Consider the following 25496-nt stretch of genomic DNA (forward strand, 5'->3'; position numbering starts at 1 on the left):
ACCGCCACAAAATAATGGCCTTTGGTACTTTTATATTCGCTGAACACTTTCAATATCTCACCACGCGGATTTCACAGCTCGATTAGAGGAGCTCGACTTTCTTCGCAACTTTCGAGCCTTATCTTGTCTTGTACTATGATGAGTTGTCTTGGATCCCAAGGCGTGTCCGGGCCTTTAGTGTAATGGGCCTTTGGCTCACCCCAAGTCCTTGCTATGAATATAGTAAGGATTTGAATTTTGCCTGATGAGAGAACTTAGGAAAAACGAGGCTTGCTTCGTCATAAAATTCGGTCGTTATTAGATGCTCCGTTGTGGAGAAATTCTTTTATGAGATATAATAAGGATTTGAAAGTATGTTGTATCTGAAACACTAGGTATCCATTTGTGGCAAATGCTAGTGATGAAGTTTATTCGTTATAGAATGAATCTGTTGTTGGATTTATCTGATGTATGATGTGTCTGTTATGGTATCTATCTATTATGCCTAGAGGTTCCTGGTACTCTATTGTTTCTCAAAGTAACGGGTGGCCTGTGACGTGGACCTTTATTTGACAACAAGGGGACGTTTGTGTGCACTTTTAATGAGCTTGTTCCTCACTTATGCGTAGGTGTACAGTGATGTGCCTAGGCTACATGACTATATATACTTGGATCCCCAAGTTATCACTTGGGTCGTTGGACTTGAAGCTTGATTTCCCTTTAATCCTGGTGCATTGATCTTTCTCCGAAATCGTATAAATAAGTGGGAGTTTGCCAAATGAAATCTTTATTTTCCCTATTTTATATATAAATCCTTTCTTCTCTTCCAGATTTGGTCAAGATGGTGAAAGATATGCAAATCACAGATAGTTCTCTTCAGATGACTTTGACCCCGCTCCTGTTGGTTGAGTTTCACCATATATGCTAAAGGCGAAATCCGTCTACTCTACATTAGCGAGTTTAGATGGTGTACATCTAACAGTTGGTGATCCAGATAACTGGGAGGTGACGCCTGTTGGGGGAATCGTTGAGAATCTGTAGTCATTCAACTATATGTGTCATACCTATGTATGAGATAGTTTTTGCGTTGATGGGTATCACTCTTCCTCTTTCGGAGTTTGAGGTGAGCATTCTAAATCATCTCAACATTGTTTCTTCGCAGCTGCACCCTTTGGGGTGGGCATTGGTTAAGGCTTTTAAACTTTTCTGCTGGTATAAGAATATTAGAGCTACCAAGCGTTTATTTTTCAATATTTTTCAAGTTGTACGTGAGAAGGTGCGACTCCGATCCTCAAGGTTTTATCAAATTTAAACAACTGAATAAATTCTTTGAGCCATTTATGGATAGGTTGTCATCTTTCATAGATAGGTATTATTTTGTGAGTCCCTTGAATCAGGTTGCTCACAATATGTTGTGTGTTGTTTCTCATATGGATGATGAAGGGTTTTCTTTGGACGTTAAGGTCTATCAAGACTTGTTTCACAAGTTTTGGAACCGTGCTCATTACTCTTTCACTTGTTTCACAAGACTTGTTCCTCCTTTTTTTTTACACAATAATATTTGGTAGATAGATAAAATGACAATAGTCATTTAAAAATCATACATACTATAAATGAAGAACATGAAGTTCGAATTTCAATCACAATTAATAATTTCAACATTTTTACTAGTTGAACTAAGATTTATAAAATAATTAATTAGTTATTACTGTAATTCATATCTATATGCATATATTTATAAATATATAGTAAAAAAAATCATATATTAATATTACTTATTTACTCTTGTAAAAAAAGTAATATATCTTTGATCAATAAAAAATTAATATATCATTTAACATATATTTTGACCATGTACATTATTTAATCTTGTAAAAATGATTTTTAATAATACTAAAAAACGAGAATTAGAAGAAAGGTAGCAATCAATAGGTTTGAAAACAGAGCAAGTATATTAATTAATATCGTTATGGTTTGAAAACAGAGCAAGTATATTAACTAATATCTTTATCAATACTTTTCAATCTATTTTCTCTATATAGTGTATTATAAAGTATGGTTAATCATACCAACTTAGTGGTTCATGCTCTATTGTAAGAGATTTTGACACGTTAAGCAAGTAAATATAAGTTTTATCATCAACTCTTTTGCATGAAAAAAATTGGGTAAAAATTTAACTAAGATAAAAAAAATCTATATTGTGAGTCGAATAGGTTTTTTCATACAGAGAATAATTATTAATAAACGGCCATGTATATATTATGTAAGAATAATGCTAGCAACACACTCTTTAACAAACACACTCCAACACACTCTCTTTTATTGGTTGAAATTCACATGATGATTGGGATGTGGATGTAACCATTTGATGTTAGAATTGATCTCTGGACTAGATTAAGCGGTTCAATGAGCCGAATATTGGTGGCGAAAAAAACGGAGAATAAACTGCGCCGCTAATCCTTTTTTGAATAACAAAATCAATTTTCTTAAAAAAAAAACTACATTCATAATTCTAGAGGATACAATATTGTTATTCATAATCTGTTGAGCTCCTTGTAGAAGACTCACAGCTTCTGGTGCTAGGAATCCAAAAAAGTCAAATGCAAATGGTATGAAAACATGTTAATTGTAAGAATATGTTTTCTTATGTTTGACCACTTTACTTAAGCAGCTTTAAAGATTATTTGTCCATAATAAATGTCACAACTCTCATATAATGAGTGGTGAAACTTCAATCAAATTCTATTTAATGTATAAGCCACGTCAGCAAATTTGCACAATCACATGTCCTGCTGTACACACAGGGGGCAAAATGAGTGAATCTATTTTTTGTAGTGGGGTAAACAGAAAAAAAATCTGCATAGGGGGGTAAACAAAAATTTGCTTATTTTACAGAGGGTAAATAATCATTTACCCTAATTTATATTATAGATCCGGAGTTATATTTCTTATATTTGAGATTTGAGATTGGAGGAATTTCTTATATAACATTTTTATTAAAAAAAGTGCTGTCAATGATAGAAATAAAGACACATCCCTTTCTCTTTGTGTATCTAATTTTTCCTTTATTTTCTTTCTATCTGTCTTTTTATGCACTTGGAGTTGGGGGTATGCGCGTGTCCAACTATCAAACTACAACTACCTCCTTCCTACCTATCTACCCTGCACACTCTTTCAATGCTCTCCTCTCCTCTCCTCTCATTAGCCGCCCCCAACCCCTCCTTTCTTTTATATAAATCATCATATATATATACTCTTCTTTTCTCTCTTATAGTATTCTCTACAACAACATCACACACAAAAAACAAACAACATCATAACAAGACACAATCCTCATTTCTCAAATTACTAGGAACAAAATCTAATGGCACCTTCTTTTGACATAACAAGTCATACAGTTTGTGTCATGGATGCTTCTGGCCAATTAGGCTTTAGCCTTGTTCAAAGACTCCTTCAAAGAGGTTACACAGTTCATGCCTCCGTTCAAAAATATGGTATGTATCCGTGTAATCTTTATCTGAATAACTGATGTATCTGGTCTATAATTCAGTCAGCTGAAACTGAAACTGTTCTGTTTTTTATATGCAGAGGAAGATCTATTCAATGGAATTTCAGTTAATTCAGATAAACTCAAGATTTTTGAATCAGACCCTTTTGATTATCATAGCATAATTGATGCTCTTAGAGGCTGTTCTGGTTTGTTCTACTCATTTGAACCTCCTCTTGATCAACCCAATTATGATGTAAGCAAAACACCTTTTTCTAACTTCTTGTTCTTTTTGTTTGTTTTTTCTCTCTATTTCTCAACAACAAATTTGAGTCAGATAATTTTTTATATTATGAAACAAATTAAACCAGTGGTTATGTTACAAAGTTTTATATTTACAATAAAGCATATGGGACCAAGTTCATGAAACTTAGAAGTACTTGTATAATAGTAGTATATTCAACTTATTGAACATGTCTTGCAATAAAAAAATTATATAATATTATTGATGATGTGATAATAGTTGAAGAGTTAATGCATGAATTTTCTGTTGTTGATAGTTGTTAGGTAAGATGAAAAAGTAGAGTTTCTTTGCATTAGTATTTTAAGAAAAAAAGTAAACTCTATTTATTGGTGCACGTGGTAGGCACCATTTGCCTGAGTTTAATTTTCACTTACTTGTTCCCTCTAATTTCTTCTACTTCTGGCTGTGTGCTGGAAGTTCAATTCAAACCCTTCTTCGTACGCCAAGACTATGACAACTAAGCAAATTTAACAATTTTGGTTTGGAGTTTTTTTGTTACAAGAATTTGGTTTGGAGTTTATGATTCATTTGTTAATGTCACAGTCCTTGACCAAATATGTCATAGTCATTTGAGCTGTTTAATTTTTCAATCATGTGCTTATTATTTTTCTGGTATTATTGTATAAGTATATGATCATATCAACATTATCTACTCTATAATATAGTAGGAGTATTAATCAATCATGATGGAAATTTTTATACTATTTGCACGCAATGTGGAGCACATGCAAATATGGTTCAAATTTTTTTACAATAATTTCTCTGATCTCAAATATAAATAAAAATTCATTTTTTAAGTTTATTGAAGTACTTCAATTATTTGGTCAACATTTTAGACCAAATACTTCAATTATTAAACGAATCTAAATAAAGTATCTAGACATAGAATCTTTGCTTAACTGAGGAGAATAACTTGTATTTTCTCCTTGATTATAAATAAAAGTTAATTTTTCAAATTCATTAAATAACTAATATATCTTGTCAATATTATAGACTAAGATACGTCAGTTATTGAATAAATCTAAAAAATAATAGATCAAATACATCCGCGAGAGTAGTATATAAATTTAATTTTGTGTCAATCATAGCAGAATCTTTTGTATGTAGATTTTAAGTAATAATTTATTTATTTATCAAAATTGCAATATGAATTTGCATCTTCATGTCAGAATCTTTTGTAAGTAGATTTATTTATTTAAAATAAAATATTTTCCTTAGGATATTCGCATCTTATTTGCTGTTACAAGAGTTGACCAAAGAAAAGTTTTTATTTTTCCTTTATTGAAAACAATTTTTGTATGAAATTTAATTTAAAAAATACACGTGGTAGTGATAAATTAATTGATGATGACATATCTTTTGAAAATGAGCAGGAATATATGGCTGACGTGGAAGTTAGAGCAGCACACAACGTGCTTGAAGCTTGTGCTCAAACAGAAACTATTGATAAAGTTGTTTTCACATCTTCAGCAACTGCTGTTGTTTGGAGGGAGGATCGTAAAACCATTGAACCTGAAATTGATGAAATTCATTGGAGTGATGTCAATTTCTGTCGCAAATTTAAGGTACATAATAATACACTACTTTAATTCATGCAAATTGGATTTAGATTATGTGCAATACATAGTCAAAATACATTTAAGTTGTTCGATTGAGATCAAATCGTCCAAATTTCAAAACAAATTTTAAAAAAATTCAATGTAACATTCAAAATTTGAAATTTGAACTTTTGTTCAAATGATCAGACACTTGAAATATTGTTGACTGCATGCAGTTATGAATGCTATCGAGTACTCTAAATCTTTGACAAATAAATGATTACACAATTGAATTGAATAGTAAAAGTGCATAATTGATTGAACTGTACAAACAAACAGCTATGGCATGGGATGTCAAAGACATTATCAGAGAAAACAGCGTGGGCCTTAGCAATGGACAGAGGTGTGAATATGGTGTCAATAAACGCTGGACTATTGATGACTCATGATCTTACCATCAAACACCCTTACTTGAGAGGTGCTGCTGAAATGTACGAGGATGGTGTCTTTGTGACCGTTGATTTAGGATTCTTGGTGGATACCCATATTTGTGTATACGAGGATGTTTCATCGTTCGGTCGTTATTTGTGCTTCAATCATATTATTAATACTCAAGACGACGCCGTTCAACTTGCACAAAAATTAGCTCCTACCGCATCTTCTTCCTTACCCCAAAGGTATGAATGAATTCAAGGATGGATGTTTTAGTTAATTAATCATAATAGATTTTTATTTTATTTTACTATATGGACAAATAATTTAACTGAACTTCTTTTTTATCTTGTGCAGTGATGATTATGGTAAAATTTTCATTGAACAAAAAATAAGCAACAAGAAGGTGAACAAATTGATGGTGGACTTTGAGGCTTAACTTCAATGATAAATGGTGGTCTTTTTGGACAGTTATTATTAGAGCAATAACACCTTAGTTGTTCTTCTGCGGGAAAATCATATTCATATGTACAATGTTACAAAAATTGTGTATATGTATGCCGACATGTTATATACAACAAATTAATGTTCTTTCAATCAATCAATTAATAAATTATTTATTTATTCTAATAGGAAAATACGAAATAATTGTCTGGTTTTTTTAATTCTAGTTGTTTTCTTTTTCATAAAATGTTTTTGTGAATTCAAACAAATCACATAAAGAATAATGATGTGTGAGACAAAATCAATGACGCTCAAACTATACAGGCCAAAACGCCAAACAATAATAATTAGCAATATATGTGTAAACAATTTCAATCAAGCCAAAAAAAAAGTGAGTAGAAGGAACAAAAATATAAGATTGTTTAAGCGGTTCGGCCCAAGGTTGACTTATATATGGAGGAGAGAGCAACTCTCCGATCCATTATCAATGAGTCTTTACAAAACTACACTTTAGGGGCGCCTCACTAAGTCCGACCTACTATAAATCATGTCATACATGATACTTTCAAGCTCATTTGTAGAGGCAGTACTCTCAATATTCTTCCCCTCTTCCTTGAATTTAGGAGATTGCATAACCAATAACTTTGTGTAATGATCCAAAGGAGTGCCACCCATTTTAGCATCTAGCATTCTAAACCTTTCAAGTAACTATATTGAGATGAGAACATTTCACTTTAGTCCTGGTTCCTCACAATATCCATTACAGGTATCCTCTTAACAACGCCAAGATCTTTCATCTCAAATTCAACATTAGTTTCTCTTTGAGCATGTTGATCTATTTCTCGTTCCTCTCAAATTCACAACTATCATGCGCACTTCTTACAAAATCGGCTTTCAAAAGAAACTCATCAAACTCAATATCATTGTTTAGGAATTTGTACTCAAAATATTTCTTCAAAAGACACAACTTAGACTTTTTTTTTTTTGACAGTAACACACCTTAGACTTATCGTCTACAAAACCCTCCAGTTGTTTCAAGTACATTGTCTCTTCGATGTATCCATGTAAGAATGCAATTTTCACATTCATTTGTTCCAACTTAAAATTTTATTGATTAACAATCTCCATAAGTACCCTCAGGGACGGATTTGGGCAGGGGCAAGCAGGGACTTGAGCCCCTCCCTCCATCTTATTGATTACCTTTCTAACCAAATAATTATGAACATATGGGTAGTGATACTAATCAAAAGGATTATATTTATATACTTACATATATATGAAGTCGAGATTTTCCATTCATGTGTGAAAGGTTCTTAATTTTGTCTATATATTTTCATAACAAACAATATGTATTTTTTTATGGCTTATAGTATATGATAAATCCATCAATTCCATTAAAAAATGTTAAAGCCAGTAAAAAGTAATATATATTCCCAATATAATATTTTAATCAAGTGATTTGAATTTAGTTAATACTTAATAAGTTCAGGTTAGGAAGAATCATTTCGAAGAAATTGAGTTTGATTTTTCGAAGAAACAAGTTCTTGTCAGACTTACTTATTCTGCTGCCGAATCTAGTATTTTCAGCCCTCTCATCTCATTTGAATCAAAAGGTTAACAAAAAAATTATTATTATGTTTTATCTAACATTTCATATTAGATTTTTTGGCCCCCCGTCTCATAAATTTCTGGATCTGTCCCTAAGTACCCTATTATAAGATGAAGAGAGTAACCGAAAAATGGTAGATGTGCAACTGTTTGATGCATTCACAAGTTATAATTAATCATTACTAAGGTGGGCATGGTTTGTTTCGGGAGAAAAATCAAACCGAACTATTTTCAAAATTTATAGTAATCAAAAGGAACCAAACTGTTTGTCTTTTGAACCGAGTCAAACTGTTAAAATGGTTTAGTTCTATAGTTCCCAACCATAACTTTAAAATAACTTACTATTTCGAACCTAATTAAATTGTTTTTAGCCGTATTGTTATTATTAGTACTATTGAAAAAAAAATAAAAAAAACCAAAATTAAAATTTTTAAAAACAAAAATTGATCTGAACCATTAAACTGAACCGAACAATTAAAGCGAATCAAACTAATAATCATGAACCAAACCGAACTGTTTCGGTTCAATTTCAAAATTGTTAGTTATGGTTTATTTTTTTTTTGGTTCACTTCAGTTTGATTTTTGATTCGGTTTTTTGTCCACCCCCATAAGTCCCTCACCGGTGAGGCATGAAAAAAATACCATTAGATTAAATCATTGGTCTGGATTTGTTGTAAATAAAAATGAGAACATCTACATGTTTTCGCACACAATATTTTCTCCGTTTCTTCTTCATTTCTGTCCTTCGACCAAAAATCTGTGCAAAGATGACTCTGAAAATAAAAAAAATCGTGACGACGGTGATTAGTATAATATTTTGCGGTGGTTGGATTTTAGTGAAAGCGAAAGCAGAGGGACATACTCACATACATGTATACGGCAAATTGATGAAGAATTTGAGTTGTTTTTTTTGTTTTTTGTTTTTTTTTTCTCTTCAAAACTAAAGAAGTTAGAAAAGGAGGTTAATTATTTGATTATATTTTGGAGTGGATGAGTGAATTGATAAATTGGATTAAGCAATCAAAGTAAGGAAAACATGTTTCTGCACAACACAAACTTGTGACGCTAATTAGCGGCAAAAACAAACACGTCATGGTGAAATTGAATAAAGCTTATGTTTCTTTTCTGTTTTGTTTGGGGTTAGCAGTACAAGTAGATCTCTGCATCTTCATGTAAATTTTGGAGAGGAATCATATGGGGAAGAGAAAAGGGTAGGTTAGAAATTAGAATAGAGAGGAAGAAATAGGGAAAAAATTGTGTGTGAAGATATGTAGATATTCTCATTCTTATTTAAAATAAATCTAAACCATTGATTTAATCTGATGGTATTTTTTTCATGTCTCACCGGTGAGGGACTTAATTGACCCCTCACCCTAGAAGCCACCAAGTTAAATATATATTTTTTTCTTTCTAATTGTAAGTTCAATCTCCATAAGTACAACTAATTGATGCATTCACAAGTTATATTTAATCTTTAGTAACACAACTTTACAGTTGTACAAAAAAAAAAAAACTTTACACAGGTGTACCAAGGTGGGTATGGATTGCTTCGGGAGAAAAATTAAACCGAACTATTTTTGAAATTTATAGTAATCGAATCAAATAGTTTTGTCTTTTGAACCGAATCAGACTGTTAAAATGATCTGGCTTTATGATTCTGAACCGAATTATAACTAACTTTAAATATTTTTTTTACTATTCCGAACCTAATTAAATTGTTTTTAACCTCATTGTTATTATTAGTACCATTGAAAAAAAATATAAAAAATCAAACCAAATCGAATTAAACTGAATCTAAACGGAACGAAACTATTTCAGTTTTTTTTTTTTTTTTGTTTCAGCTCGGTTCGGTTTTTTCCCCCACCCCAAGATCATATCGATGGTGTATGTTCATTAAACAATTAAAATGAGTAAGTTCAATCTAATTTTTTTTTTTTGACGAAATTCATTTTAATTGTATGGTCAATTTAATTTTTTTCTTTATTTTTGGGTAAATCTTATTATTCTGTTCTGTCTACACTGAACCTGATTACTGCTAATTGGAATTGACCAATAAAAGTAGGTCAGCTGGACTATAAATTTAAGTAGGTGGGAAGAGGGAAGCGCAATGAGACCGTTAAGAGTTGACTAACTTGTTTAAATTTGGAATAGAAATAGGAGAATGTTAACATGTGCATATATGGCACATGTTAAGGTAGTAGAAATAGAAATTATGTCTTAGAATTTGTGCATTTTAACTTTTCAAGCATTAAATGTCTTCTATCATTAAATGTTAAATTTCTATATTAAGATATCTTATCATGTGCCCTATATGCACATGTTAATAAGACCCATAGAAATAAAGCAATTCGAAAGCTAAACCTCTATGATTACATATTCGCATAAATGCATATCAATTCAATACAGATAGTACATTATGTACATTAAATAATAACTTTGTCTTAAGACTTGTAACTGCTTTTGTCTTATGAATATGATAAAGAAATGGCTTTGTGAACAAACAGACCCCATTAATTAATTAAGGAAAATTAATTGTGGAAGTACTTGTTCAAATTGAATTGTGCAAGCAAGCAAGCAACTTGCTCTACACGTTGATAGACAGGCTACCTATACCAATCTTCAACTACTGTACTCCGTAGCTAGCATTTGATGGGAATTAACTTCAACCATGGACAATAATATGATCTGAGTCGCTATGGATGCCTTGAGGGAGCATAAAGAATTGAAAGACTCACAGTTGAGTGGAAGATTGTAATGGCAAGTGTGAGTTAAGTCTTATATTGTTTAGAAATGTGGAAGTTGAACACTTTATAAGTGAGAGAATCCATAAACCTAACACCTTAAAGTTTTGGGTTAAAGTGTGGTGTCCAACTCACTTCTTAAACTCAATATAGATTACTTTTCTGTCGATCTAAGAATCAATGAACTGTTTGACGACGATCATTTAGTTTTTCTGTCAATCTAAGAACCAAATTCTAATATGGTATCATAGTCTATCCTAGATCCATTTGTTGTTTGTTGTGGAGACCTCCCGTATTTATGGCACCCGTCGTTGTTGATTACACGTTCCATCTTGTTCAGTCCTGGACGTGTGAGGGAGTGTGTTAGAAGTCTCACATTGGCTAAAGATATGACAATGATAACCTTTATAAGAGTAGTGCAAACCTCAACTCTCAAACTAATTTTTGTGGTTGAGTACGTGCCTCACAAATTCTAATAATTTTTTCCAAATAAAATAAAATAATAATACAAATTGTACAAAAATGAACAACAGTTGCTGCAAGCCCTGCAACACGCTTCCTCCCCTGTTTTCAGGGGACTTGATTCCTCTGCAAGTCCAATTCTTTGGCCAAAGCAAGCAAAAATCCGGTTCACAAATTATCCAATGAACACAAAGATTCATCAATAGAGCCTATAAATTGAGAAGTAAAAAATCATAATGGGAGGAACAAAAAAGAGGCAGAACCGAAATTGCAAGAGAGAAATAGAGGAAAAATTGTGGAGCTAAGAACCCAAACCACATCACCACCTTCATCTTTCACTCATCATCTCTTTCAACATCACCATCTCCATTCCCCTCATCTATGTACAAACTAGGGGTGGCAAAGTGGGCATACCCGCCCCGTTAGGCCCGCCCCATTTAAGTCTGCCCAAAAGCGGGGCGGGGCAACTTAGGTGTTCGGGTTCAACAACTCAAGCCCGCCCGTTTTTTTTGCGGGTTGGTGGGCTGGCCCGTCAATTTTTTTATTTTTTTAATAGTTTGAATTATAACTTCACAATTCTTACCTCCTAGTTGATGTTAAAAAAAATACTAGCAGATTGAATTGAGAGAAGATTGTGAAGTTAAGCAGGTTGAATTATAACTTCACAATTCCTTAAAATTCTTACCTCCTATTTTTAAACTAACAAAAAATAGGGATAATTAAGAGTTGAGAGAAGATTGCAGCAGAGAATAGGGATAATTAAACTAACAGAAACATTAATTAAGTTAATAAGTAATTCCTTACAATTACCCTTAATTAAACTAATAGAAACATCAATTAAGTTAATAAGTAATTCATTACAATATAAGATAAAAGGATAAATACTAGCATAAAGGGAGCACAACGGCGGATGAAATGAATGAATGAAACAAATAACCCTAATTTTGGCGGAAAAAGAAACTTGAAGTTTTATATGAGAAAAAAATATTACTGGATTGAGATTTGGGCTCCTCATTCCAAGTCCAATTTTCAGTAAAAGTAAAAAAATATAAAAAAATTAAAAAGCCCGCGGGCTAACCCGCCCCGCCCCACCCCGTCCCGTTTTTTAGGCGGAGGCGGGCCACCTTAAGGTAGCGAGCCGAAAACCTCAGTCCAACCCGCAAAAATAGTTGGTTAAACGGGTCGACCCGGCCCGTTTTGCCACCCCTAGTACAAACCCATATTTTAGAAAAAAAAATACCCAACAAAAATAGAAAGAAACAGAACAAAGAGGGATACAAAGGAAGAGGGAAAGCAGAGATTTCCGGCCACTTTTATTTTATGTTTTTTTACTTTTTTTTTCTAAATTGTTTTTAGACTTGCAAGTTTGGGCTACAAGCCCAGATGTCTATTTTTTTTTTCTAAGCCCACATGTGTATATTTAAAAGCTTCACTATTAGTTAGTTTAGTCTCAATGAGCTTAACTTAGTTGGTAGTAACATCGCACTATACGTGCAAGATCCGGGTTTAGAATGGAACAACAATTTTTTCATAGCGAATTCATAGGTCAGAATGGATTCACAATTGTGCATTATTTCATCTTCGCAATTGTGTATCACAAGATGCGTGGAAGTCTCGTAACTCAATATAGTTGTTATGACTATTCAATACGATATAACAAAGATTACTATCGGATCGTGTTGTTTAAGAGGAGTAAGGAGGATACGGTTCAACCAAGTTATAATTAGACAATACCACTTTCTAGGAGCATGGTTGTTGTGCCATCATATTCCTCTTTTATTGTCGATGTGGACTTATTATTTGAAGACTCCTCCGTCCAAATGTTATCATGTGTTTGATCCATGGAAATTAAGATTAATGAAGATAGCAGAACTATAGAGACAACCGATTATTCTCTTCCCATTGAGTTATATTGGTATAAGATTAAGTAATATGTACTCTTAATGTATTGATTGTATGATGTGAATTAAACATAAGATCAGAGAAGTGTAAAATTATTCGGTTGCATTTTATGACCCTAAACTATATTTTGGTTGTATTTTTTTTAAAGTAATATGTACTCTTAAATGTATTCATTGCATGATGTGAATCAAACATGAGGTCAGAGAAGTTATAAAATCAACCGGTTGCATTTCATTTTCTTAAAATATATTTTGGTTGTATTTTAAAAAAAAAATGGTTGCATGGTTTAAACTTGTATGATAATGACACCATAAGTTCATGCTCCTTGTTCTTGATACATTTGCTATTTAAATTGGTTTTGGAGACTAATACATGGCTTAACTATACATTTGGTCCCTTACGTTTATTTTAGGTTTCAATTTGGTCCCTTACGTTTAAAAAGTATCAATTTGGTCCCTTACGTTTATTTTAGGTTTCAAGTTAGTCCTTTCTGTCAATTTTGTCACATGTGGCAGTCAATTGCATACGTGGACTGACACGTGGCACTTTGACATGCTGACACGTGTACTGTTCAAACGGTGTTAGTGACAAAACTAACGGAAAGGACTAACTTGAAACCTAAAATAAACGTAAGGGACCAAATTGATACTTTTTAAACGTAAGGGACCAAATTGAAACCTAAAATAAACGTAAGAGACCAAATGTGTAGTTAAGCCCTAATAAATTGAAGTATGAAAGAGTAATTTTAGTTATGATTTAAATTTGAGGTGGTCTAATCCTATAACATGTTTAGGGATGTGGACATGTTGATTTTTATTTTACTCTTGTAGTTGTGTGTTCTTGGAGAATAAATCTTGTCAATTTTTCTATCTCAACTTTTACGTCTCAACCATTAACTAGGTTGTTTTATTATTTTTTTTCTTTCAAATTCCAACCACATCATCTTTCTATAATTTAAATGGAGTTAATTTCCCATTTTTCTTTATTTTTTTTAATTTTTTTTTTTACAATTGACATGATCCATTCTCGTTTTCTTAATAGATTTTTTAACTAATTGTGTTTATTGTAAAACTTTTATTTTTTAATTAGACATGCATCGTACTTAACTTAATTTTTTTTTAACGAAAAAAGAGCTTAAAGCATTTCATTAATAAGAATGTGTTCAATACAATGTGTGTTAAGAAGTCTCACATCGGTTGCGAGATGATATGAATAAGTGTTTATATACTAGAGGCAATCCTCACCTTACAAGCCGGTTTTGTAAGAATGAGTTAGGCCTAATTCTAAGATGGTATCAGAGCCTCTCCACGATCCGTTGGGCCACCTTTTATCAGGTTTCCGCTATCAGGCCACCCACCGTTTATATCCACGCACCAAGCCCAATAGTGCTGGACGTGAGGGGGTGTGTTAAGAAGTCTCACATCGGTTGTGAGATGATATGAATAAGTGTTTATATACTAGAGACAATCCTCACCTTACAAGTCGGTTTTGTAAGGATGAGTTAGACCCAATTCTAAGAATGTGGTATGCCAACCCATACTTGGGGACTATGAGCAACCTCATTTGTTTGTCTCCGAATAAACTCAAAACTAGAGTTTGTATAGTAAGTAGAGAAAATAGCTTAACTTATTAGTTATATATTATTTGGCTTTTTTGGAAATATCGGATACAAGATTTTCAAAAATAAAAAGATATGGGTCCTATTGCAGTCTAAAATTTCGAGTGTTGCTCGAAAACAATGAAGTCGTCACCAAAGTATATTAAAATAGGGAAAACATTGGAAAAATCGTTTTGAACAAAAAATGGTCTTTGAAATCAAATTTTAAGTTTGGAATCGATTATGCGTAGAGAATGTATTAGCACCCTACGACATCCGTTAAAATATGGTTTATTGTGCAGAATATTGTTAATGTTAAATATGTTTATTTCTCCATGCAAATTCAAATTCAAAATGAAAAAGTTTTGATTTTAAATTGAGGGAGAAAAAGGTCTTATTATTAATTATTGTACTTGATAAGAGTGGTCTTTTTCTCTTATGTATTTTTCGGTGCGATGGAGAAATCAAAGCTACATAGTTCTGCGTAAAAAAATTTGTGTACCGGTTGATTTGCCTAAAAAAAAAATCTCGTAGGAGTGTTTTTCGGTTGCATTTTTTATCTATGAATAGTTATAAAAAGATGAGCAAATGTTATTTTGATTTCTGAATATATGAGAGTAACTAGTTATAATAGCTTATACATTGTACTGCTGGATTATAATAGGAGTAACTAATTAAATACTATTCAAATGGTAGTTGAGAAGAGACTAGACTCTCAATACATGAAGAGATTGGATTTTGTTTTAAGAAATGGTGATGATCTTCTTCTTGATGCTGTGACTATTGAAAATCATGTTCTAAGTTATTTTGAGTTTATCTTTAATCTTTAATACTAATAATAATTGTATTTATAATGGATTCATTGAGAAGGTAATTCCTAATTGGTAAACAGGGTTTTACCCCCTGCAAAATAGGCCACTTTTGCGTTACCCCCCGCAAACTTTTTTTTTGTGATTATCCCCTGTAAAATGAAGATTCCATCATTTACCCCCCTCAGTCGATAACATGAATGCTGACTGGACAAAATTGATGACGTGGCACGTACAAGTGGAATTAATTTATTTTATATTTTTTTTTTTATTGTCAATTCATTAATGAATGTATAATTATTATTTTTTTAATTTAAAAAAAACTGAAAAAGAAAAGAAAAAAACAATAGTAATTGGGAAAATATTCATCGTCACCTTTGATTTTTGTTTTCAGATCTGGAAAATATTCATTAAACTTAAAGTTCTGGAAAATATTCCTTGTTAACACAAAAAAGTTCATCAAACTGTAGATCTGGAAAATATTCATTAAACTTAAATTAATAACTCAAACCTTTATCCAAGAATTGAAGAGTTTTGGAAAGTTTAAATTTTTTGTTACTTTGGCTTAGTTTTGTATCGTATAGTTGTGATTATAGAAGATAAATAATTTAGGGTTGTTAATAAGATGTGAAATTTGAGAGAAATTTGGGTAAGAAGATTTTGTTGATTGTGTGGGATTTGATTTGTGATTACACCGAGAAGAAGAAGAACAAGAATGTTTATAAATAAATTCTATTAACAATTTTTTTTTTAATTTCTTTTTCTTTTTAAAAAATTAATAATTATATTAAGTTATTTATCTACGTGGCACAAAAACTTTAATAAAAAATGAATGAAAAGCCACACATGCATCCCACGTCATCAATTTTGTCCAGTCAACATCCATGTTGTTGACTGAGGGGAGTAAATGATGGAATCTTCATTTTACAGGGGGTAATCACAAAAAAATTTTTTGCAGGGGGTAACGCAAAACTGACCTATTTTGCAGAGGGTAAAACCCTATTTACCCTTCCTAATTTAACTTACTTAGCCTCAATGATGTTATAAATGTTGTTTTTTCTATGAATTCAGATGATGCTAAATATAGATCTTCACACAAAAATTTGTTCAATCTTTTCTACTACATCATCATATGCTTTCATAAAATTGAAAGAAAAAAAAAAACAGGTAAAAAAATTACAAAATAAAATTTCTTAGATAGGCAAAACTCCAAGCCTTCCTCTGCAACTTCTACTAAGGAAAAATCTTCCACTTGAAAATGATCTCTTCATTGCAATTGGACTCAAAACACAATGCAAAATCTTTCTACTATAGCTAGATTTACTACTTTCACTTTCACCTCTTAATCTCTTTGATGAACTTTCAACTTGAGAATCTTGTTCTTGATTTATATGCATAACATTAACATCTTCAACAAGTGAAAGACCACTTTGAAATGAATGATCCATAGAAACCGATCTTCGAATCGATTCACGATAATTTTCATTATCTCTAATCTCAATCACATTATGCCTTCCTCTTAAATTTCCTAAATCACTTAAAGCGCGAAATTCAGTCTTCGGAATTGGAACTTCTTCCGCAACATTCAATTCACCGTCTCTTTCAACAGCTGAAATTTCATTCAAATGTTGATTTTCTAAAGAAACTTCATTCCTTGAAGATTGTTCAGTAACTTGAACCGGCAAATGAAGTGTTGCATTTGAACTCGAAGCATTGAAGGCGAATATTGTAGCGCGACAAAGAGGACAATTTGAGTGAGATTTGAGCCATGTATCAATACAAGGTAGATGAAAAGCATGGCTACATTTAGGTAAAAGTCTAATACTTTCACCATCTTGAAACTCGTTGAGACAAACGGAACAATCTGTTACATCAACCAATCCATCATTCTTTTTGTACTTACAAACTGTTATGGATTTAATCAAAGCTTCATCTAAGCCATTTGTTGAAACATGCCATGGCTCATGGATTGAAGGGTTATGATGATGATTGTCTTCTAATTCATCGTTTGTTTCCTGCGATTCACTTTGCGATGATGATATTCTGCGGCCGCAGTACTTTGATATTAAGGTGTAGTAAGTTACAAGAAGAAAAGCACTTGCTAAGATTCCAATGATTGCTATAACAAGAGGGGAGAAATTTGTACTTGAATCATCATCAGGGAATTCAAAGGGTGAAGGAGGAGGTGGAGGGTAGACTACATAACACCATTGAGGACAATAGAAGCTACAAAAACCTTGAGAACAATCTTTGTTGTTCATATATGGAACCCAGGCTTTTGGATTTCCAAGAGAAGCCATAACACAAAAACCACCCTTAGGACTTAAGAGAAGTATATATTATATCTTTTTATCAGTAGAAATCGAACTCAGTACCTCAGAGTTTAAAAAACTCACACGTTGTGCACCAACCACTTGCGCTAGACCTGGTAGTGAAGTATATACTAACAGGAGAGGAATCGTATAAACACGGTTTCTATTTTCTACTACTAGGCAAGTGAAATTTCATAGAATAAAAATAAGCTTAAGAGTAGGATCTAAAGACAAACTTAGAAGCCAGTAGAGAAGTTATGAAAACATAGAAGGAACTTGTGAATTAGGCAAACATATAGAAGATATAGTATAAGTTGTGTTATTAACTTATATTATCACCTATTTATGGCTTAAGAATGAGAGGTTTTATCTAAAGAAATTGATAATTAGTAGCTTACAAGAAAGATTGAGACTTGTTAGAATTTAAGTCTCTAACAAGATAAAAGAGAGCATGAAAAAAGGGATAAAGGGCTTAGATGGAAAGCAAGATAAAGCGTAGAGAAAATGGGATGCTGATGACTATACTTTAACTTCTTTTTTCCTTTTTCTGTTCATAGCTTTATTTGCTCTCAAGTTTTTTCTTTATTGGATACAATGATTTGTTGACTAAGGAAATGGTGGTGATCAATTGGTTAGGTTGGTTGAGAATTTAGAACATATTAAAATGCTTTTATCTTTATATTATCTTAACATGCTTAGAACTTTAAATCATTCAGAAGAACACGAGTTCAAATTCGACCGATTAGTCCGATCCGATTTTTAAAACATCGTTATTTTTTAACTGGATTCCAAATTACCAGTGCCCTTCCCAATAACTAGGGTTAAAGCCAAAAGGTTTGCTCAATATTTAATGTGTGTCTAGTTATGTTGTGGAGCCAATTTTTCTGTCATGTTAGTTGTATCTGACACACAGAATTGGATATGTTGGAAATTTCAGGCTTTTTGCTTTCAACTTCAAGGCATCACCTAGACCAGGGTAGTGTGTATCATTATGATGTTATTGCCTATTTGGCAATGCAAATTCTATAAAGAAATTTCTAATTACAGTACTATATTTTATCAAATTTGCTTCATTATAATAGATTAATAAGTACTTTTTAAAATGTTTAGGGTATACTGTATTTTAGACCAAAAGTAGGACTTGGCGTATTCCTATAGTTAAACTTTAATTATATAACTAGTCAACTTGATTATGAGAATATGTTCATGAGGGAATAATATAAAGGTGAAGTAAATAACAGATATTATGCATTTTAAAGCAAATTATTATAGTCAAATATAGTTGTCACTTATCACCTAATCAACCAATATTTGCTCACACCTTGAGCAATCTATTCTTTTTTTTTCAACTTCACTTTCTTCTCTCCCAAGCCACATAATTTTGTTAGATTTAAGTTTATCTAGGAAATTCCAAATCAAATGATACCCTGCATTTTTTATATATGGTTAGAATATTTGAACCTTTGTATCTAGCCATTTTGTAGTCCTTCATTAACGAAATAAAATATTTCAAGTGGTTTGAGACTCCAAAGTGGGAGCATATTTCATGTTTGACATGCTTTAATCCATTTACATGGTCTTTAACAAAAAATTATTTAAAAGAATTAAGGAATATCTATATCAATCAATAAGTAATAAAGTTTGGTCTCTAAGATTCTATCTAAAAAATGTGCTGAAATTATTAACTTGAATGATGTGCTGGCATAATGCCTTAGACTAGGACCATTTTCCATCTTATGCAGAGACATAATCATATGCACAAAAGCATATAAGTCCTGATCCAATCGCTTTTGAGTCTTTTAACAACAGCAGAACTAAAGATAGCCTTCATTTTAATACCTTCAAATCACTTTTTTAGTATTATTAGGACTTGGTTCTGAAGTCATTGATTCTCCTTTTTGTTCATTCTTTCTGTATAAATGATAAATGAAACAAGCTAACTGTGAGTTTTAAAGTGATAGCGCAAGTGACTGGTGCGCAGTGTGAGTGAGTGTTGTAAATTCTGGGTATCGAGTTGGATTCTCACTTAATAACTAAAACCAAATAGTGCAAATTAAAATGAGTGTTTAATTCAGTTAAAACCAGATTGCAGAATAATTAGTTCAAATGTTAAACATGGAGACATACATAGGAGACATAATGATAACCAAATAATATGCACACTGTAAATATTGTTCAATTTTCATGTTGATATATAGACAAACAATTTTCTTCCTTCAATTACGGTTTTAGGCCATAGCAATAACAGATGTGAAATCATGGAAACTACTAAGACTCTCTTTGGCAAAAATAGCGGTTAGCTGATAAGCTAACTGATGGCTGGTAGCTTATAGCTTATGGCTAATAGCTGATGGCTGCTGACTTATAGCCGATAAACTAATTGAAGTGTTTGGTAAAATTAGCGATTCATCTAATTGATAAATGTAAAATCATATGTATTGTTAATTTATAATAAAAATTATTTGTCAAAAAAAAATTATAATAAAATTTATATCAAATTAATATTTAAGAATTTGAAAATTAAATTTATAATATAATATATTTTATATATTATTAAACTACTTTTTTGTTGGAATTTTATTTTCTATAGTCATGGTTTTTCTAACAGCTAACAGAAAAATATTGAATGTTTATTAAGGCTTTTTTTTTTATTATTTTGGTAGAAATCAATAATAATAAAAGTATACATACTAAGAGTATACGTACTATTAATAAAAAGAGTATACGTACTACGTACAATTTTAGAAAAACCATGACTATAGAAAATAAAATTCCAACAAAAAAGTAGTTTAATAATATATAAAATATATTATATTATAAATTTAATTTTCAAATTCTAAAATATTAATTTGATATAAATTTTATTATAATTTTTGTTTGACAATGTCACTTAAATTTGAATCATAGGGCCATTAGTCCCTTCAAAGTTTGTTCTGTCCATTAAGTGCACAATTGGATATTGATTTCATTAAAGTTCTAAGGTGCAGTTTTTGCTAAAATTGTGATGGTCTATCATGATTTTGTCATATTTTACCATAAATCCAAACATAGACTAATGACATGTTACGTGTATGATAATGCAGTTGGAGATTACTGGTTTCAAAACAAAAATAAAAATGAAATTGCTAGTCTCAAATGTACATGATTTGAACTCTGAACAGATAATATTTGAATTATAATATTTGAACTCTGAACAGATGAAATTGCTAGTCACACTTTACGAATACCCTAAAAATTGAACTCTTAAATTTTCACTTACATTTTAGAGGTATGTTAAACTCAACCTAATTGAAAAGTGATTGTGAATGCAAGAAATCATCCTTCATATCTCTGTATACATGAGGTAAAATTCCAACTTTTAGAGGTTCCGTCTCAATCTACTTACCGTGTCCAAATGAAAAATTTGGATTTATGACTCTTCCAATTGAGCGTTGACAACTTGCTTTTCACCACCTTCACCACTTTCAGCAATTTGCTCTTCACTTTCTTCAATTGCAGCAATTTTCTCTTCAACTTCTTCACTTTCAGCTTTTTTAACCTTCTTTTCACTTATTTTTACGCGAAGTGGTCGTCCCATTAACTCCTGCATAGGGATAGGCAACGGATAAATAACTGTTTTCAGAATCAATTTCATCCATAAGGCAATGACCTTCGAACAAACTGTTAGAAATAATATAAAACCATTGATGTGACCCTATCCTAACAGCTTAAGCTTTTGGGATAATCAGTTATTTGACATGGTATCAGAGCCTCTATGATTAAGTGGTCTAGAGTTTGATCCTCGCTCCCCTCACTTTCTAATTAAAAAGTGGAACTTAAGCATATGGTAGGTGGGCCTATGCATTATCCACGCTTCAAACCCAAGTGGGCACTTGCGTGAGGGAGCGTTTTAAAAATAATATAAAATCATTGATGTGGCCCTATCCTAACATCTTAAGCTTTTGGGATAATCGGTTATTTGACACAAACAAACAAGAGGAAGCTCAGTCATATAGTACTATGGATTATGGATACGACTTAATTAGGTTGTAAGGAGCCAGCCAATCATTAGAAGGACGAGCTGAAACAAGTAAAGAATGAAAAACAAACAAGTGATCTAAACCATATAGGAATACCAATACCAGGATGTTTCTTCTTACTCCTTCAAACATGAAATTCAGGCTACTCTACAGCATCAATTTTATAGAACTTGTGAATAATTGCAAAATTAAATAACTCAATTACTTGTCCATGCATATGCAAATGCAACTTGTCTGTTTATGACACGCGGTTTATTGACTTTATTTCACTTCCATCTCAATTGATGCCTAGCATCATTTTCCAAAGGCACCTACTTACAGCTGAGCTTAATAATGATTCAAATAATTCCTAGTAGTTTAAAACAAAAGCACCATTGGAAATTGCCTTCTAATTCCAATATTTGGCAAGTGACAGTGTTAGAGGGGAATTGGTAATTATATATTAAGGACATGGGCAAGGGGGAAGGAATTCATTCAGTAGCTTTTCTGTTAGAAACATTTGGGTTGGGCAGAGTGAGAATTATCTCATATTTGATGAGCTTTGCTCTGGGATTACAAGAGAGAGGTCCTCTTGTAATACATTTTCCTTTGTTTTCCGATCAATAATACATTTTCTTGTTCTCTTTAATTCCGGTTCTCATCAGACAGACTACCCTGATCATTGTGAAAGCATATTGGTGCAGAAAATGCAAAGTGAAACAATTTACTCTAACCCAAAAATATGAAAAAGTAGCATGCGGAAGCCATCATTGAAATTTGATTTTCTTAAGGATCTCTAAATTATTGACAGAAAGCTACTTAAGGTTATGACCCACTTTATAGAATATACAAGAATATGGCACATAATGAGTTCAACTTCCAAAGTAAAATTATCCAGAACCAAAATCCGTAAAGGAGGTAAAAACCAAACTGAAAAATCCGAAGGTGATTGAATTTCATTGGTGATTTGATGTTGTAGAAGCAAGCATATTTAGCCTTTTAATCTCCAAAGTGGTAATATGAAGTAATCATTTCAACTAATGCAGTTTATATTCTTCCAAACATATATCCGGTCATTCAAAACTTTTCTGAAACAAGACAGCTATAAATAACCTACCTATGCACTCAAATATAGTTTGGCCATCCAAATCCAAAACAAATTATTGAATCTAATTGAGGTAGCTTGTGATTTAATATTCAAGAAAGATAAAATCAAAATAATTTCAAGAATATAAAGATGATGTACTGACAGTGTAAAAATGTAAGTGTTTCGATCATATCTCATGATGATATTACGTAGTTTCATTACTTCATCAAATATCTGAATGGCAAGACAAGATTGGATGACTATGTAAATCATTTTTACATTGTCAGTGCATCATCTTTGAACTCTAATTTTAATTAAAAATAGTTTCTACAAGCATAGCTTGTCAGAGCCACTAATACCATAAAAGTCAAAGACAATTAACTTGGAGCAGTCATGAAATAGCAAATTATTCAACATTTGTAAATAAATAACATAAGTAAGTGACCAACAAGGCAACAACAATGAGATGATAACTACCTTCCCTTCCAAAGCAGAAACAGCAGCATCTGCTTCCTCCTTTGTATGATAAGAAACAAATCCATACCCAGCAGATCTCCCATCAGCGTTCTGAAAAACAACCCTGGCTGAAACTGGTTCTTTGAAATTCTCAGTGAAGATGTCTTTGAGATGTGTAGATCTTGCTTTCCATGCAAGGTTGGAAGCATAAATTACATAGCGTGCATCGCTAGAAGGTGAACCTGAAGGAGGTGGAGGAGGAGGAGGTTTCTTTAATCTCTTTGCAATCTCTACCCTTATTATCCGGCCTGATATTTCCTGTACCACACAATTAGATGTCACTAAAATTAGAGACACACAAAAGTCGAATGAGATATGGGAAGCAATATCTGATGTTCATTTTTCATTCACTTTGGACACTGGTTAAGATATTCCAAAGCATCATCTCTATTCCTCAAGCTTAGTTTTAAGACTTTGGAACTAGAAGTACTTTGCCAGAGGTAAAACGTATTTAGAAAGGCAACTAAAATGGTCATTTTAAAGGAGATCCAACTGACATAACTTCCTTTTTTACGTAATATGAATATTTCAGTAGACTCTCTTGTTTGTGCATAAAAACATGTGATTATATCACACTTGTTTGTGGGAAGAAAGACATTGAATAAATCATGGATTTCATACTCCAATCAATAGTTTTTACATTTTAGTAATAATTTACATAGTTTCATAGTCTCTACCAAATTAACATATTTTTGGCATATCATGCTCGATTGGACCTTGTAGATAATATCCAAAACATAAGACACATATATCATAGTCATAGTTGAGAGTATAAGAGGTGTTAATCTTGACGAGGTGTTAATATTAACAGTTCCAAAATGATTTGATTCCTTGGTTTATTATTTTTCATTGTGAGGACTATAGACCATTATTGTGATTTGTGAAGATAATCAATCATATGAGAGTAATTCTCACTATAACACAGAAAACACTAACAAAGTGGAAACAACAAACATCGATTATAGAACAAATTAATACATGCCATTTCAAATTTTGAAATCTTTATAACAAACACATATCGAAAATAAAAATAAAAATAAAAATTGAAGCAACTTACTTACATGACCATTAAATTTATCAACAACAGCCTGAGCCTCTTCTCCTGTATCCATAGTAACAAATGCATAACCTTTTCCCTTCCCCTCTTTGCTCTTTATAATCAACTATAATCAACAAAAACCATTTTTCCAAATTACACAATCATGTAGTATACAACTTCAAATGTATCCACTCAATCATAAACATTGCAATAATTATATGAAATGGAATAAAAAGTAAACTACCAAATTAGCCCCCAACTTAGCAGGGCTCTCCCAAACAAGACATTAAAAATATGAATATTTCAAAAAGATCCCTAAAAGGCTGAAACTCCAATAACAACTTACTATCATTTTGGTCCTTATACTTTCACCACCAGTTAAATCTGGTTCGGGGATCAGTTCCGACATCAAGTGGTTCCAGCCCCCTCTCAATCGCAGTTGCGGGATCGAACCGTGGTCCTCTCTACCAAGTCCAGCGTCAATCCCCACTTAACCAACTAACTTACGATTGGTATTTTGGTCGTTATACTAATCACTTATATTCAATTTAATCTTAACAAATATATCATCAAATTTGGTCTCTAGCGTTCAGAAGAACTAATAAAACTATAAAAGTAAAGTTTAACGGAAACAAGTTCCTCTACAAAGTGATGACGAATTTGGTGGTTTATTCCGTAAATATAATCATCCAATAACAACAACAGCAACAAACAAGCAATTGCAAATTCAAAGTTTCAAACCCTAAATTAAACAAACTGAATAGAGAGATTTGGAAACAACCTCGACGGAGATTACAGTTCCGCATTGGGCGAAGAGGTCCTTGATGTCTGGTGCAGACTGAGACCAAGGTAAGTTAAAAACACAAAGCTTGTTCTTAACGTTGTTTAATGGCTCTGTTTTATCGTCTTGAATTGCTGCCTCTGTTACCTCTTGTAAAGCAAAGCAGAGTGTTCGGGAATTGGAGGAAGAAGAAGAAGAAGAAAAGTGAAGTTTGTGAGAGAAAAGGGAAGATGAAGAAGAAGAAGAAGAATGGAATTTAACGGAATCGTGTGATTTAGGTAGGAAATGGTAGTTATTTGAAAAACGTTGAGGTGTGAATAATACAGTTATTATGGCTGATTCTAAAGTTGCCATTGGATTGGTGCTATTGCTATACGATACACGAGGAGGCGGAGAAGTAAGTAGATAAGGGGCAGTAGTGATAACTGATAATACCGTTTTTTTTTTTTTTTGATATATT

The 25496-nt window shown here is 32.2% G+C and overlaps 3 protein-coding genes across 5 annotated transcripts; 1 reads left to right on the plus strand and 2 right to left on the minus strand.

Annotated features, from left to right (window-relative positions):
* The first annotated feature begins 3035 nt into the window (after window positions 1-3035).
* LOC123909627 (cinnamoyl-CoA reductase-like SNL6) lies at window positions 3036-6370 on the plus strand. Its single transcript, XM_045960499.1, has 5 exons — window positions 3036-3473; window positions 3568-3722; window positions 5144-5335; window positions 5648-5985; window positions 6098-6370. Exons 1-5 carry the CDS (start codon window positions 3344-3346, stop codon window positions 6177-6179), a joined length of 897 nt encoding a protein of 298 aa, XP_045816455.1. The 5' UTR covers window positions 3036-3343; the 3' UTR covers window positions 6180-6370.
* Window positions 6371-16303: 9933 nt separating this feature from the next.
* Window positions 16304-18329, minus strand: LOC123911109 (RING-H2 finger protein ATL52-like). Of its 3 annotated transcripts, none has more exons than XM_045962461.1 (2): window positions 18014-18329; window positions 16304-17728 (listed from the first exon to the last, which is right to left on the minus strand). In XM_045962461.1, the coding sequence occupies exon 2, from the start codon at window positions 17601-17603 to the stop codon at window positions 16497-16499; it is 1107 nt and encodes a 368-aa protein (XP_045818417.1). In that variant the 5' UTR covers window positions 17604-17728; window positions 18014-18329; the 3' UTR covers window positions 16304-16496. The 3 variants fall into 3 exon arrangements, with proteins under 3 accessions (XP_045818417.1, XP_045818416.1, XP_045818415.1); XM_045962460.1 differs by having other exon boundaries at window positions 17955-18329; XM_045962459.1 differs by having other exon boundaries at window positions 17852-18329.
* Window positions 18330-20757: 2428 nt separating this feature from the next.
* On the minus strand, window positions 20758-25496 carry LOC123909849 (29 kDa ribonucleoprotein A, chloroplastic). The gene is made up of 4 exons (XM_045960775.1): window positions 25037-25496; window positions 24278-24379; window positions 23178-23474; window positions 20758-21198 (listed from the first exon to the last, which is right to left on the minus strand). Exons 1-4 carry the CDS (start codon window positions 25388-25390, stop codon window positions 21025-21027), a joined length of 927 nt encoding a protein of 308 aa, XP_045816731.1. The 5' UTR covers window positions 25391-25496; the 3' UTR covers window positions 20758-21024.

The sequence above is a fragment of the Trifolium pratense genome, linkage group LG2 (assembly GCF_020283565.1).
Source record: "Trifolium pratense cultivar HEN17-A07 linkage group LG2, ARS_RC_1.1, whole genome shotgun sequence".
In the NCBI taxonomy this organism is placed as follows: Eukaryota; Viridiplantae; Streptophyta; class Magnoliopsida; order Fabales; family Fabaceae; genus Trifolium; species Trifolium pratense.

Bases quoted from the DNA above. Each gene is read 5' to 3' on its own strand.
- LOC123909627 (XM_045960499.1), top strand. From the start codon at position 3,344: ATGGCACCTTCTTTTGACATAACAAGTCATACAGTTTGTGTCATGGAT. The intron at 3,474-3,567 runs GTATGTATCCGT...TTTTATATGCAG, and splicing joins TGCCTCCGTTCAAAAATATG to AGGAAGATCTATTCAATGGA. The intron at 3,723-5,143 runs GTAAGCAAAACA...GAAAATGAGCAG, and splicing joins TTGATCAACCCAATTATGAT to GAATATATGGCTGACGTGGA.
- LOC123911109 (XM_045962461.1), bottom strand. From the start codon at position 17,603: ATGGCTTCTCTTGGAAATCCAAAAGCCTGGGTTCCATATATGAACAAC.
- LOC123909849 (XM_045960775.1), bottom strand. From the start codon at position 25,390: ATGGCAACTTTAGAATCAGCCATAATAACTGTATTATTCACACCTCAA. The intron at 23,475-24,277 runs GTAAGTAAGTTG...TGTGTGGTACAG, and splicing joins TTGATAAATTTAATGGTCAT to GAAATATCAGGCCGGATAAT. The intron at 21,199-23,177 runs GTAGTTATCATC...ATCCCTATGCAG, and splicing joins TTTCTGCTTTGGAAGGGAAG to GAGTTAATGGGACGACCACT.